Source organism: Eulemur rufifrons, chromosome 2 (genome assembly GCF_041146395.1).
Source record: "Eulemur rufifrons isolate Redbay chromosome 2, OSU_ERuf_1, whole genome shotgun sequence".
NCBI lineage: Eukaryota > Metazoa > Chordata > Mammalia > Primates > Lemuridae > Eulemur > Eulemur rufifrons.
Genome location: NC_090984.1, coordinates 46,929,894 through 46,945,332, shown reverse-complemented (window position 1 = coordinate 46,945,332; position 15,439 = coordinate 46,929,894). Strand labels below are relative to the sequence as shown.

General features: G+C 43.9%; 1 protein-coding gene across 1 annotated transcript in view; it reads left to right on the top strand.

The window, feature by feature from the left end:
* Positions 1-14,707, top strand: part of SLC28A2 (solute carrier family 28 member 2) — a 42,245-nt gene extending 27,538 nt beyond the window's left edge. The window contains exons 5-19 of the mRNA XM_069460503.1: positions 2,325-2,416; positions 3,693-3,876; positions 5,346-5,487; positions 6,121-6,234; positions 6,583-6,660; positions 7,098-7,178; positions 7,618-7,698; positions 8,929-9,054; positions 9,138-9,268; positions 9,696-9,864; positions 10,078-10,275; positions 10,913-10,994; positions 12,290-12,388; positions 12,596-12,707; positions 14,544-14,707. Coding sequence (XP_069316604.1) covers positions 2,325-2,416; positions 3,693-3,876; positions 5,346-5,487; positions 6,121-6,234; positions 6,583-6,660; positions 7,098-7,178; positions 7,618-7,698; positions 8,929-9,054; positions 9,138-9,268; positions 9,696-9,864; positions 10,078-10,275; positions 10,913-10,994; positions 12,290-12,388; positions 12,596-12,707; positions 14,544-14,661 — 1,807 coding nt within the window. The 3' untranslated portion in view covers positions 14,662-14,707. The remainder of the gene's footprint in view (positions 1-2,324; positions 2,417-3,692; positions 3,877-5,345; positions 5,488-6,120; positions 6,235-6,582; positions 6,661-7,097; positions 7,179-7,617; positions 7,699-8,928; positions 9,055-9,137; positions 9,269-9,695; positions 9,865-10,077; positions 10,276-10,912; positions 10,995-12,289; positions 12,389-12,595; positions 12,708-14,543) is intronic.
* Positions 14,708-15,439: the final 732 nt, after the last annotated feature.

The window sequence follows — 15,439 nt, the reverse complement described above, 5'->3', positions numbered from 1 at the left end:
TATCAGTGGGCACATACTTCACAGCAAGGTAGGGGCAAGGTATCAAGTTGCATCACCTGTCAGATTTCTTCTCAATTCAGCTTCCTGACCCAACACAGTCAGTTACTAATGCTCAAACTGTACCATGATGTAAAGAGCTTGGCAGGATTGGGAAGACCCTGGGCCAAGCAGGACTCAGGTGCTTCTATGCACTGATTCTCAATTGGTTTAAAAAGGTGAGAAAGCCTGTTTTCTCTTTTTCCTCTGGAAAACTTCTTATGGCTTTTCCTTTTTATTTTTATTTTTTAAGCCAGAGGCTCAGTTCCAACCCAATATTTTAGGATCAGGTTGTTAATGGGATTTGCAGAAATGAGTGTTTTTAATTGATTTTCTGTAGTCCCCACTGAACTTTAGCTCCCAGGAAATGGTGGGTTGTGGTCAGGACGTGACAGTGGAAGTCTGTTACAAGGCATGTGATTTATATCTGCTCTTGGACTAGTCCATGCCCCCTCTTATTTTTCAGGGGTCTTGCTCAACTGGTTTCTGCATGTGATTTTAAACCAGCATCACCCAATATATCAGTGTAGCCACAGGAAACAGATGGCATATTTAAATTAGGATAATTAGAGGAGGGTTTATTTGCAGAGAGACCATTACAAAGATGTGTGTGAGGGGTGGCGGAACCACAAGAAAGGAGAGTGCGGGAATCTCAGGCTTGAAGCAATGAACAGCTACTATTCCTAGGCCTGAAGGGGCAAGATGTAGGAGAACCCAGCAGGAAAGTCAGATAAGAAGACCTCAGTACGCTGACCTCAGTCCCTTCCCACACTCTGATCTCCTGTGGGGTCCCAGGATCCAACTTGGTAAGCCAGAGGGCATGGGAGCCCACTGATCCAGTCACGCACGGTAGACGTGCAGGGCACAGAGGAGGGGGCAGAGTGGATCTGCAAGGGGCACACCAAAGAGATCTGGCACTCACGGCATGTCTAGGATTGAAATTAAATCCGTTCCTTGATATACTTTGCGAATTATGTTCCAAAGATAATGATGTTCTCAGGTGCACTGAGACCTCTAAGCAAATCCTTTCACTTGCTACTTTCTCTGTTAAAGGTGGAAAGGGAGCAAGGGTTTGTGAGCTCTTAAAGTATCCTCCTGAATTGTTTTGGTCAGATAGTAATAAAGATTGTTTTCTCCCTTCCCAACTTACCTGTGTCTGATAATATACAGTCTGCTCAGCTAACACAGGGCTGGACTCCCTGCAGAAAGGGGCAATAGGGAGAGGGTGGTGGCAGGAATGACAAGGAAGGCTAGGATCGGGGAGCATGTTAGAGGGGAGAGGCAGCACTGCAGAAAGAGCCATAAACTCTGCGGGCCAGGCCTCAGGGCATTTGGAGTTGATGGCTGGTCCCAGCCCTGGCTAAGCTGTCCTGCCTCCGCCAGACTGGGCCCTTCTTACTGGACTCACTTTCTTTGGGGCTTCCAAGAGTTTGGAAATTAGAGCTTTTTGCTCATATGGCTGCAGTGTGTTGAGGATACTGAGGAGTGGCAAAGACAGGTGAGCCTGGGGTGTAGGTAGAATGCAGTAGAGGGTGAGGACTGAGAGGCAGATTCTGAAGCCAGACTGCTGGGGTTTATACTCTGTCTCCACTCCTTACAGCCTCCGTGAGATTGGGAAAGTTATTAACATATAACTTCTCTGTTTTTCAGTTTCCACATCTATAAAATGAAAATGGTAATAGTAACCTCCTCTAGGGTTCTTAGGAGGAGTCAATGAGTTAGCATTCGCAAAGTTCTTAGGAAGAGCCCAGCATATAGAAAGCACCGTATTGTTCAATCTAACTTGACTGGCCCTACTTGCTGGGCATCTTCCCTCGGGCCTGCCCATTCAGGGATTCCTGAGGTTGGTGGTGTTTTCTGTCCTGTCTGTGAGTGCACACCTGACTGTTGAGGGGTATGGGTGTGTGTGGTTTTAGGGAGGGATGGCCAATTTGCCTCTAAGAATAATAGGCCTTCTTATGCATATGGGAGCTGATCAATCCCCTGTCCTTTGAGAACAAGGGAAGGAGTAGATCCCTGATAGGACCAGTGTCCCCTTCTATGGTAGGAGATTATCAAGGATATTGCTAGCCAAGGATGAGTAGGGTTTTTCTGACATGCTGCCCATTGGCAGTGTTTGATTTTTTGCCCTTTTTGGCATTGTGTGTCACTACCTAACTTCCCCCAGCTGAATAATTTTCTTCATTCCTGAGAGCAAATTCTGCCTTGGGTTAGGTAATCTAAGTTCTGAGAATCAATACAAACGGGCTAGAGTAATTCTTATATCTTAACTTTTGGGTTCTCATCAGGAGGATTCTACAGCCTTTCATTAAGGCAAGAAGTTTTTGCAAAACACATGCCAGCTTGTTCAAGAAGATCCTCTTGGGCCTGTTGTGTTTGGGTGAGATATTGAGAATTCATGGAAGTGAGAAACACAATTATTTTGGGAATGTTAACTTGTGTCAAGATGAGCACCAGGTGGAAAACGCTTTTAGTCACAAACTGATCTAAAGGGCTATTTGATGTATAGATCTTAACTAGTTGTAGGTGAACCATAATTTATTGAATTGCACTTACAGGAACAAGTAAAATATGAGAATAAACTATTTTTCAGACTGGGTGCAGTGGCTCATGCCTGTAATCCTAGCACTCTGGGAGGCTGAGGCAGGAGGATCGCTTAAGCTCAGGAGTTCGAGACCAGCCTGAGGAAGAACAAGACCCCATCTCCACAAAAAAATAGAAAAATTAGCCAGGCCTGGTCACTTGCACCTGTAGTCCCAGCTACTCGGGAGGCTGAGGCAGGAGGATTGCTTGAGCCCAGGAGTTTGAGGTTGCAGGGAGCTATGATGATACCACTGCATTCTAGCCAGGGCAACAGAGCAAGACTCTGTCTGAAAAAATAAAAAACAAAACAAAACAAAAACACACACAAAAAATCAGAAAACTATTTTTCAAAACTGTACTATTTGATAGTCTTAAAATATTTCAGAGACTATGGGCTTATCTCTTTTTAGTGTCTTGATTTGTGCAGGGCATGATCTTGTAGTCTTTATGAGAGAAGCCTATATTATACATTACTTATTTGTTGGTTTGCTAGTAAGACCAATTATATAAAATATTTTTAAAAGACGGCAAGCCTCTGTTTAAAACATACTTCAGTGGCATAAGGGCCTTTGATGTTGGAATTAGAGGCAGCTGGGTTGATGGGAACAAAACTTATATTTTGAGATGGGTCAGGGAAGCATGGCTGAGGGCCACGTGGCTGCCCTTCCTGGTGGTAGCCTTGTTTACATGGTTTTGTTCAAGAGAAAAGGTTAAAATGACTGGGGTAATAATGTTTCAAGAAGAAATGACAGACTTTTGAAGAGTCTGTTGGTAGATGCTGATCAAATCTACCGCAAAGGACAGAGAGAGGATGTCAGATAAAATAGAAGGGAATGAGATTTCATTAGGGACAAGTGAAAATATGCAGTCTCCAAATTAAGCTGGATTCTCCTTGGGAAGCCTCAGGAAGAGAAGAGTTAGACATCTGTCCTGGCCTCAAGAAGTATGCTCAGTGTGACAGTAGGGCTGGGTGGCAAGGTCTCTGGAGGGTTTTTCTTGCTTTAAGTCCCAGGCATTCATGACCCTTGGAAGCGCTGCCTTGCTGATCCTTCCTCTGCACCTTCTCTTTTTAGCCTATGCTGCCTACTTCCTGGCAGCTTGCATCTTGGATTTCCAGAGGGCACTGGCCTTGTTTGTCATCACCTGTCTGGTGATCTTAATCCTGGTTCACCATGTGCTGAAAAAGCTCTTTGGCAACAAATTAACGAGATGTCTGGAGCCCTTTAAAAACTCCTGCCTGAGGGATTGGATGAAATGGTAAGATAAGAATCTCAATATCCCTGGCCCCACAGCTTCTCCCAAACCCCAGTCCACTGCCCCTTTCCTCCTTTGACATTCCTGGGCTCTCTCTTAGACCCTCACCTATACTTTTCAAAACCAAGGCACGGAGAAGAAATAGCAACAGGCCTCTGAGCACCAGACCTCAGACCAGTTTCTTGTCACCTTGGGTCTCAACATTGCTAAGAGGCAGGAGGGGTTCAGAGAAGTTTTCAGTTCAGAGTTTCAGTGTGTTAATCCTTAGGGCCTGTGTCAGAAATGAGAAAAACCATACTCTTCTTCAATGAAGTAGTCAGAACAAAGAGGCTTGCGGCTGCATCAAGGTTTCAAATGGATCTGGTGGTCATCTGTGTCTCCCTCAGTTCCCTGATACTCTCTATGCTGTTCCCCCACTAGTCCTCCAAACTTCCTGCACCCATGGTGCCTTTTAGAATTCCTTGGAGTTTAAGGAGCAAATTTGCTGTTCAGTATATACTGAACTGGATTCTACAGCAGCCACAGCTCATCTAACTATGGCACACACATGTCCTTTGATTGCAGGCCAGGGGGGAGAGCATAACTTTCAGACTCTCTACAAAATTCCTGTTTTCTGCCCATTCTTCAATGAAGGCACAGAAAATAGTTGTAAAAGATGTTTACAACAGTGATAATTTGGAGAAACCACACTAGACTGCCACCTAAATTTTGGATCATTGATTTATTTGACATTGGGCAGACAGAACTAAGAGGGCTTTATTCATTAGCACGATGCATTCTGGAAGCCAGATTTTATCCACTTTAAGTGAAATGGGTTTACAGTGAGAACAGCTTCAAATTTCAACCTCACCTCTAGTGACTTTTGTTGTTTTGTTCCTGAGGTATCTCAATGGGCAACGTGCTCTTTCTGTTTTGTTTTCATCTGTGATTTTCCTTATAATTCTTTTCCCTTGAAAACTTGAAGGCCAATAACACTGGGACATGAGGAAACCAGTCCATGTATTGATAAATGTGCCTGGTATATGAGAGGATCATGAGACCATAAGTAGTTGGTTTGTGGCTCTTGCCCATGGGGTGGTTAGACATTGGGTGGAGATCCATAGGGGACCAATACGCATGCCTTTCCTCCTTTGGTTTTTAATATTTTGGTTATTTATTAGAAAAATATTCAAGAATGAGTCTTTATATCACATTTATTGATAATGGAAACTTGAGGAAAAGGAAGTCATGTGATTTTTATCCTTAGATAGCAATCTTTCAACTTCATTCTGTGAGTAAAAGAGTTGGGGACAGAGAGGTGGAAGTTAAGGAACTACCAGATGAATGATTCTCAAGATGTGTCTCTGTGTCTAATCAACAACAAACTAATGAGTTGTTTCATTTATTCTTGGAGTAAACATCTACTTTTTAGAGTAAATTATTTGTTATTCATTCACTGAGTCAATGACGTGGTCTTGGCATTCCTTCTTCAGGGTGTTTGCAGGAATCTCCTTGGTTGGGCTTATACTGTGGTTGGCTTTAGACACAGCCCAAAGGCCAGAGCAGCTGATGTCCTTTGCAGGAATCTGCATGTTCCTCATCATCCTCTTTGCCTGCTCCAAACACCACAGAGCAGTGAGTTCTGGGTATTTGGGTTGGGCATAGCAACACATAGCCAAGGCCCAGGTACTAACTACAAAGTGCATGGGTCAAGTATTAATTACAAAGGCATAGAACTAAGTCCTTAACAACCCCTGGAAGTTGCCTTTTTGACAATTTTGTTCCCAAGAGAAGTTCTAAAGTTATCAGAGTCCCTCGATTACTTGTTTTCAAACTGTAGATTGTGATCCGTTAGTGAGTCTTGTACCAATTTTGTGAATCTAGGCCAATGTTAAAGAACAAAAGGAAAATATAAGGTAGGAAAGAAAAAAAAAAGAAAATAACAGAGAATCAGCTTGCATTGCACATTCTAATGTTAAAGCATTGGTTTACAAAACTTTTATTTGTACGTATGTATAAGTGCCATCTAACCTCTAGGCACATTTTTAAAGACCATGTGGACATAGGTGGTTCTTTACATACTATGGACCTGTGTCTCCCTACCATTCGCCCTGCTCCCTATGCCATCTTACCCCAGATTGAATATCAACGCCCTAGATTCGTTCCACCCAGAGTATGTGTATCCATGTTTAAAACCCCAACCTTGTCTGAGTCACGGAGCAGTAGAGTTTAGAACTTACATTGGAATAATTTTCTTATTGATCTCAGGTATCCTGGAGGACAGTGTTTTGGGGCCTGGGTCTTCAGTTTGTCTTTGGGCTCTTTGTCATCAGAACCGATCCTGGATTTAATGCATTTCAATGGCTGGGAGACCAGATCCAGGTATGAGAAGATGAATGTGAGGGCTTTGCTCTTTTAGAACCCCCAAGAAAAGAGATTTGAGGGAAGCAGGAGAAGATTAGGCTGTGTCTTGGTGATGGCGGTAGGAGATCCAGTTGGGAAAGGAGAGAGTATTCTGAGGAACAGCTAAGAATATGAATAAAGAGAATTAAACATCTGAGTCCTCTGTCATTCAATGAGCAGCTCATGGGGACAGCCTAGTCCCAGGCTGTCAAAGGGAGGCCAGCCTCAGTAGCAGCAGTAGGTCCTAATTGCACATGAGTCTGGTCCTACCCTGTGTCCTTCCAGGCTTCACTCTTGTTCTCTGTCTTTTTTTTTTTTTCCCTTCAGATTTTCCTGAACTACACCGTGGCTGGCTCCAGTTTTGTCTTTGGGGATGAGCTGGTCAAGGATGTCTTTGCTTTTCAGGTCATATCTGTTTTATGGGCAGCAATGACAGTCAGTGGAGGGGTGGGAGAGTCAAGCAGAGGATGAAAATGTGTGTCCAAGAGATCAGCCGGCCTCTGTACCAGTTTGACCCTAAGAAGAGGGTTTAATCCCATTGGTAAAGGAAACAGCATCAATCTCTCATCCTTTGATCATTACCTTCCTAAAATTAGATGAAATAGGGGTCAGGGAGAAAGGCTCAGAAAGCATCTGTGGCTTAGTCCTGGTGGGATAGTAGATTTGCAATACATTTTAAATCTATTCCTAAACTAGATTGTGTAGATACTGAGTATCTGCACTGTATCAGATGCCCTTAGAATGCTGAGAGCTTCATTTAGAGGCCTGAAACACAATCCCTTTATGGTTGACATGGCACATACCATGTGACATCTCACTGGCTGCCACCATTCTCATTCCAGTCCTTACCAATCATCATTTTCTTTGGATGTATGATGTCCATTCTCTACTACCTGGGTCTCGTGCAGTGGGTAGTCCAGAAGGTGAGTCATTCTCCCACATCAGTCAGGAAGTGGGCCTTCATCTTGTGACCTGTCAAGGGGCATGAAGATGACACTATTTTGGAAGAATGCTCATGTGCAGGATCTAGAGTGCTAGAACCAGTATGAAAAGGAAACCCTTTCAAGCATGCCTGATATCAAATGGTCAGCCCAGGCCCCAGAGAGGCTGAGGGACAGAGCAGGGAGAGAAAATGGGCTGGACTATTCTTTCATACTGAGTTTTAATGTACTTGTTTTAGAGGCTACGAGTCCTGAGTTCTGGTCAAGGCCCTGTTTGTAACTTGCTTCATGGCTTTGGGCTTGTGCTGTACTTCTCTAGGCCTCAGTTTCCCTATCAGTAAGATAGAGCAGGATGGGTTTTGTTGGACATTCTTCAAGATTCCTGCTAATGTTAATGGTTTAGGTCTCTGTGTCCTTTTAGATTGCATGGTTTTTGCAGATCACCATGGGCACTACTGCTACGGAGACTCTGGCTGTGACAGGAAACATCTTTGTGGGTATGGTAAGCACCCTGAGGCCTTCTGGCCTTATTTTCTCTGGGGAACTGAGAATATGGCACCAAACAGGTTCAGAAAAGTATGCTTTCCTTTTGAAAAATCAAATAAATGAAGACTGTGGAGCAGCCTATCTCTGATCAAAGAAAACTCAGCAGTTCAAAGAAGACTTAGCTCATTGCTGTCACCCGTTGTGCCTAATAATACTCACCTGGGTGTACATAATCTGGATGGAAATCCTTAGTCACTTCTAAGCACAGCTTCTTCCATGGGAATTTAGGGAAGTGTCCTGGGCTAAAACTTATCCCCCTTCAGAGGCTATGAAGGGTGTTTGATCTATATTCTGGCTTCTCCCTGTGACTCCCATGGCCCTTGTTTTCCAGGGTCTCAAGCAATAGCTTGTCTTGCTCAGGACTAACACCAAGGCTCTTCCACATTACACTGGCTTGGTACATTTGTCTGCGTGGAGTAGCTGCTCGATATATGCTATTGACTGATCAGCTCGATGCTGGGAACAAGGGCTTGCCAAATTCACAAGGACTTAGTATGGAGATCTTTCCCTCCCAAGGCTCTGGGCTGCTACTAAAATGTTCTCAGAGTAATTTCTGGATACTTCTACCAGAGTACTCCACATTTTGCTGAAATTATTCATAATTAGCTTGGTTTCTCCCGTTAGATTATAAGCTCCTAAGACTAGGGACTTTGCCTTATGCATACGAGTGTCCCTAGCATCTAGTACAATGCTATGCACATACTTGGCACTCATTAAATAATAAATAGCATTGTCTTAAGTCAATGCTAGGTATGCTTTACATAGTTGGGCCTTCATAATTTCATAACATTTTTACCAACATTATTTCTTTTGATTCTTTCATAAACAGAGGGCTTAGATCACCTATTTGCATTTCATTTAATGAGTACTTCTAAAATATTTAATATGTACTCATTAAGTGCACTATGTTGTGTAAATTCATTAAGTGCATGGTTTTAGACACTAAGAACATATAAAAGAAATATACCATTTCTCTTCCATAACATTCTAAAATGTCAATGGAAGTGAGGCAGGCGCTGGGAGGGCCTGAGGGCAGAGCTCACCCAGCGGGGCTGTGCCTCACCAAACAGCACTCACCTTGGAGGGGTGTGTGTATCTAGATGGTCCAGCCCCTGGTGTGGACACTCTGGTGACAGGGGTGGGGTTGCACCTTCTTAGAATCTGACTGTTTTCTCCTTGTTTATAGACCGAGGCACCTCTGCTCATCCGTCCCTACCTTGCAGACATGACCTGCTCTGAAATCCATGCGGTGATGACGGGAGGTTTTGCCACCATTGCAGGCTCGGTGTTGGGAGCCTACATATCCTTCGGGGTAGGCATCATCTTCTTGGCCACTCCTGGGTGAGCCTGAGTTGGGTTCTACAGAGACACTGATCCCTGAGTCTGGCCTTACAGATTGATGCATCGTCTTTGATTTCTGCCTCTGTGATGGCCGCCCCTTGCACTCTCGCCTTGTCAAAACTAGTGTATCCAGAAGTGGAAGAGTCCAAGTTCAAGAGCAAGGAGGGGGTAAAAGTGCCTCCTGGGTGAGTTTGAGAGGCATATAATTTGGGAGGTGGTGAGGTAGGTGCAGAGTCAAGAACAGCACTGTGGCGGCAGAGACTTCCAGTCCCTCTGAAAGGGAACAGTGTGATTCCATATCCCCTCTTGTCTGTGTCAGCCTCCAGCTAGTTTTGTTGATTTTCTTCTCTTCTTTTGTTTAACTCTCCCACCTGCCACTAGCTTCCGCATGCCAGTACCTTCTGTCCTTGGTGTCAGTGCAATTTCATGGCAGTTATATCTGATATTACTTCAGAGTAATTTCCACTAACAGGGTCACTAAGGAACCCCCATCACCCCTCACACTGGCTTTGCACCCTCTTCTTACGCTACAGAGACAGTGGGATTTCTTTTCTCTGAGGGGCTGAGACTACTCCAGACACTATACTCTTTCCCTTTGCCCAATAACCACAGGAAGGAGAAGAATGTTCTGGAAGCTGCCAGCAGTGGAGCCACAGAGGCCATAGGCCTGGTGGCTAATGTAGCAGCCAACCTGATCGCCTTTTTGGCCGTGTTGGCCTTTGTCAACGCTGCCCTCTCCTGGCTGGGGTCATTGGTGGATATACAGGGGCTCACTTTCCAGGTAAATAAAGGATTACATTTGTTGGGCTGTCCCTCTGGGGTGTGGTTAAGTAGTCCTTGAATGGTGCATGTCCTCCTGACCTGCAGGAAGCTAAGGGACAGCATGAAAAGGAGGAGGGGGGAGGAGATTGGGCCAAGGCTCCAGAGAAGATCCTCGGCACCTGGTCTTCGTTATTAGTTCTTCCTTTTCCTGGGATATCTCTCCTTCACTCAGGTCATCTGCTCCTATGTCCTAAGGCCCCTGGTTTTCATGATGGGAGTAGAGTGGACAGACTGTGCGATGGTGGCTGAGATGGTGGGAATCAAGTTCTTCACAAATGAGTTTGTGGCCTATCAGCAACTGTCTCAGTATAAGAGCAAACGTCTTTCTGGAGTGGAAGAGTGGATTGGGGGCGAGAAACAGTGGATTTCTGTAAGTGACAATCCAGAAAAGCATACACAGTGTTAGGTCTCAGCCATGGTTACCTGAGGGTAGACAGACAGTGCTATGCACGAGTTTGTTGCAGGCCCACAGGTGCCTTTCTGGTATCGCAGGCCTAACCATAAAGCAAACAGAACAGTACACTCAGCAGCCTCGTCCGCGCCTGCGCGAGGCTGAGGTCTGTGTGGTACTCCTCCCCCACACTCGGACCCAGCTCCTCTCTCTAAAGGAATTATTGGGTCTTTACAGTTGGAGCAGTCCAGACACTTTTTTGTTGCTCCAAGGCTTCCTTCTTCATTTATAAGTTTACAATTGCTCTAAATTGATGTCCCTTTTCTCTCCTTGTGCCTTTCTCCTTCTTCCCTCTCAATCATCCTCATTCCTGGGCCTTCTCCTTACTGACAGGCTTCAACAAGAACAATGTTGGGCGATGAGGCCCATGGTGGTTTCCATCCCGCTATCCCTATGGTAACTCAGGGAGCAGTTATTTTCTGAGCATCTTTTCCACATTCCTTAGGATGATGTGGAAAAGATTGAGGACTCTAAGTGCTCTGGAACTTCTATCATGATTATAAGACTGTACACACGGGACTGAATTTATCTACATATTTATTTTTGTTTTCCCTAGGTGAGAGCTGAAATCATCACAACATTTTCCCTCTGTGGATTTGCCAATCTTGGTTCCATAGGAATCACGCTAGGAGCCTTGAGTGAGTTCATTCATTTTCCCAGTTCCCCAATAAGCCAGCCAGATCCCACCTGCTGTAGTGGGCATTCCTGGTGCTTCCATACCAGCTGGGACCAGACAGGGAAGCTGATGTGAAATGGGCCCTCTAGCTGCCGTTAACTTGGAGCTAAGGCAATCAGGCTGCCTGGCTTAGAGCCCTTTACAATCTCAACCTCAGTTACTTTTTTCCCTTGGATTGGAGACCCCAAAGACCAATATTATTTTAGTTTTCCCCATGAAGGAGGAAATATTATGATGCTATTTCTATTTTGCCATTAAGTGGGCATAGCGTATCTATAAGTAAAGATATTTTGGGTTTTATTCAGCAGTGAAGGCACTTTCTGAAATCAGGCTGCTCACTAGTTGTCTTCACAGAAGCAGGATTTGCACAAGGGATCAAACGACAACCAAAGCAGCAGACACAGAAGGCAGATAGTAAGAGCGAGTGGTGTGAAGTGTTGGATTAAGAGCTGGGAGCACCGGGTGTGGGAGGAGTGAGTCTAAAGCAGACACCAATCTAGTTAGACTGATATGGCTGCATGTGGGTGCGGGTGAGAGGAATAGTATGAGGAAGATGGAGTTGGCCTTGAGTGCAGGGGCAGGGGAATGACTAGCAGATCTCAAGAGTTTGGAAGATCCAAGTTAGAAATGGATCTTAGAGGAAATGAAGTATATGAAGAAAAACAGCTCAGTGTATCCATTTTTTAAGGCAATTATATTCTGGGGTGGAGTCATTCAATTTATGTATTTGGTAGCTGATTTAATTTAAAGGTGAAATAATTTCTTTTTCGTTTATCTTTCCCCCTTCTGTTAAACACCGTATTGTAAGATTGCCATCTAGTAGTGGGATATGCATTATGTGGCTAATGCTTAGGTGAATGTTGCTTTTCTTGGCCCTCTGGCTCAAAACAGTCCATCTAATTCTGGTCCAGGCTTAAGAGTGCAGATCTCAAGTGGCGAACACCAGGCATTTGCACCTGTCTGGAGCAACCCAGACCTTTGCTTGATCCAGATACGTCTTGGGTATGTTCACAGAATCACCAAAGTTAGGGTCAGACACACAGTCCTTGACCCGAGGAGAGCCTGAGTTAGTGATCCTCAGGAATTATGTATACGTACACTTCTTAGGGCAACACCAGCCAGGCTCAGGTGGTTGGTAGTAGGGAAGCTATTCGTCTGCTGTTTTGTTCCTCTGCATTCTTCTAAATTGGGGCTCATGGGGTATACCTGACAGTCTGCTGGGGGAGAGATCAAGTCATTTTATTTTGTTGCCTGCAGCCTCCATGGTACCTCAACGGAAGAGTGACTTGTCCAAGGTTGTGGTCAGTGCCCTCTTCACAGGGTTCTGTGTATCCCTTGTCAGTGCCTGTGTGGCAGGTAGGTGCCTCAGCTTGGTCCTTGGCAGAAATTACTTACCTAGATCATGAGAGGATCTGTGTCAGAATGTTGGTTTAACCATTCATCCCACAGATGCATAGAAAAGGCATCCAATGTACTGTGTTCTCAGTTCATACCCCAAAAACAAAGAGTCTTGAGGAACGTGTATAAAATCTTCCCCTTAGTGTCTCTGTCTCTTTTATCTAGGAATCCTCTATGTCCCCAGGGGAGCTGAAACTGACTGTGTTTCCTTCCTAAACACAAGTTTCACCAATAGAACCTATGAGACCTACGTGTGCTGCACACAGCTCTTTCAGAGGTGAGTGAGCACCAGGTCCCGGCTGCCTCCACCTGTATGCTGTTCTCCACCGGGAATCGGCTGTGGGTGGAGAGAAAAGTCTTGAGGTAATCCTGTGGAGGCTGAATAGAGTGTATGAGGAGGGCCACGGGTAGTGGGGGCGGTCTAGATCTATATTCTCTTCTCTTATTAGGTGCGTTGTCAGCATTAGCTCTGGCATGCTCCAGCGACAGGTTCCATCTGTATTGTTGGGTGCTGAAAAGTAGTGAAGAAGAGTGGTTTCCCTGATAAGAAGCTACTGTATTTATTGTGATTGGAATATAGATAGGTTGCAGTGAAGACTTAGCAATGGTCCTACGTGGACAAGAAATTACGGACTTCTTCAGACAGAAATGAAGACTACGAAAGGATGAAGTTGCATTTATAAAATCGTGAATAGTTCAGATAGTGTAAAAATGAACTCGTTTATCAAATTCTAGAATATGGACAGAAGAGAATATATCATTAAGCTAAAAGAACTAGTTTGGGAACCCACAAAAAGAAGGATTTGAGGCACTAGAATGTTTGGTGCCTTCAAAGCAAAAGGTGTGTGTGTTGGTGGTGATGCACGGGGGAGCGAAGGGAGTTCTGGGAAAAAAGGCCGAAAGATCAGAAAAGGCCTTGTATGAAATGCTAGGAATTTAGATTTTGACCTGCAGAATTCTGCATACAGGCATGATCAGCTGTGGTTTTTCAAAAAATCATTCTGGAAGCCATTTGGATGGCAAGGAGACCAATAAACACACTGCTGGAATAGTGCTGGTGAGAGATGATAAGAACAGATACTAAGCGGTTGTGAGGATGGAGATGCCCTAGATCAAGTAGAATCCATGGGGTTGGTCACTGGCAAGATAGCAGGAAGGGTTGGGGTGAGGAAACAAAGGGAGTCTCAAATGACTGTCTCTTTTCTGGCTTGGGCAAGTGGGCCTAAGGAGTGTCCTTTATTCACTGAGAGGAACAGGACTAGTTTCAGGGTGTAAAGGGGAGAGATTATGGCTTAATTTCATTTTGGATACAGTAACTGGGACGTACCTGTGGGACCACCATGTGAAACTACTCACAAGCCAACTGTGAGATCAGGAGATAAATCCGAGCTGGAGATAGATTTGTAAGTTAGTATTAAGTAAGTGATCTGCTCACTGTATAGGTAGATGTTCGGTGCCAGCTGCTTAACAGGTTACTAGGCCAAGTTACTGGGTATCACCTCTCCTCCTGTGTTTGGAGGTTACCATCAGAGAAGGCAAGCAATGCCTCCAAAAAAATAATCCTTTTGATGTACTATGAAGGATAAATTATTAGCTGAGCCGGATAGATCTTTGGTCTGGCATGGTTTGGGCTCCTACGTTTTTGTAGCAGTTCAGTGGATTTTCTAAAGCCACATACTGAGGACGATTAGCATTTAGACTATCAGAGAGATGATGTTTTTGTCCAGTTAATTTATAATAATTAAGTTTGAGCTGTTTTCCTTTCTCAAGAGGAAAGTGGCCTTACAATGCCACCTGACTTTTTATAATAAATTCAATTCTAAATCATTACAAGGCATAAATTTTGCCTCAGAGATATCTGGAAGGGAAATTTCCAAAGGGACTATGGTTAGGAATTGGGCAAAGGAACAGACATGTCATATGGAGTTTCTTGCTAGTATTGTCTTGGATATGAATGAGAAATGAATTAAATTAAGTCCAATTTATTTGGTCATGGCATATGGTCCCATTTATAGGTTTTTTGTTTTCAGCTGCTTGGTATAATTTATTGAAATGTTTTTGTTGCCTTGTTTTTATCTGACCCAACATGTATCTCTCTGGCTTTTCATTTCAGTACTTCTCTGAATGGCACCAACCCTCCTTCTTTTTCCGGTCCCTGGGAAGACAAGGAGTTCAGTGCCATGGCCCTTGCTAACTGCTGTGGATTCTACACCAATGCTGTCTGTGCCTAAGGCTGCTTGGTCCATTGCCATAATGGTTTTGATTTTAACAGCTTTTTGACGGAAAAAGTGTTTACATACTCAGGGTTCCCACTCTCCAACTAACTCACCAAGATCTTTAACAGTAAATGTCAAAGATTCATTTTGGTTCACTGTATCCCAATAATGAAAATTAGCATTTGTCTTTCATTATTTGGCTGAACCAAGTAGGAAATTTCTTGTGGGCCCTGCCCGAGCTTTTATTTGAAAAATAAATATTATCATATCAAAAAGATCTTATAAATCTTCCTTCTAGTTGTCATCTTAAAAATTATGTGATGCATTGTGCTCTAAATCTGATTTAGTATGTGCCTGGGGTGGGAGGGTGGGGAAGCTATATTTCTCAGAGTTCTGTGGATGAGCTTGGTTTATATTACCAAAGTTACATATGAATGGTACATGAAAATTTAATAAGATTTTTCTGGTTTTTACACATTTGTAAATCTGCAAAGTCCTTAACATCATTACAGAGTAAACAAAAAATATGTCCTGTATACAAACTTCTAAGGAATATCCATTTCTTAAAGGCCATTACTTTGTTTTAGTATTCAACTTTAGTGCCAGTCATATTTGCTCCAAGTTTACAGGGAATCCTTTAAAACACTAGTTTTTAGTGGGAAAGGGGGCAATTCTGTGTCACATGGAACATTTGACAAAGTCTCCAGATGGTATCAGCTGTCACAACTGGGAGGATGCTACTGACATCTAGTGTTTAGAAGCTGGTATTGCTGCTAAGAGTCCTACAATGCAT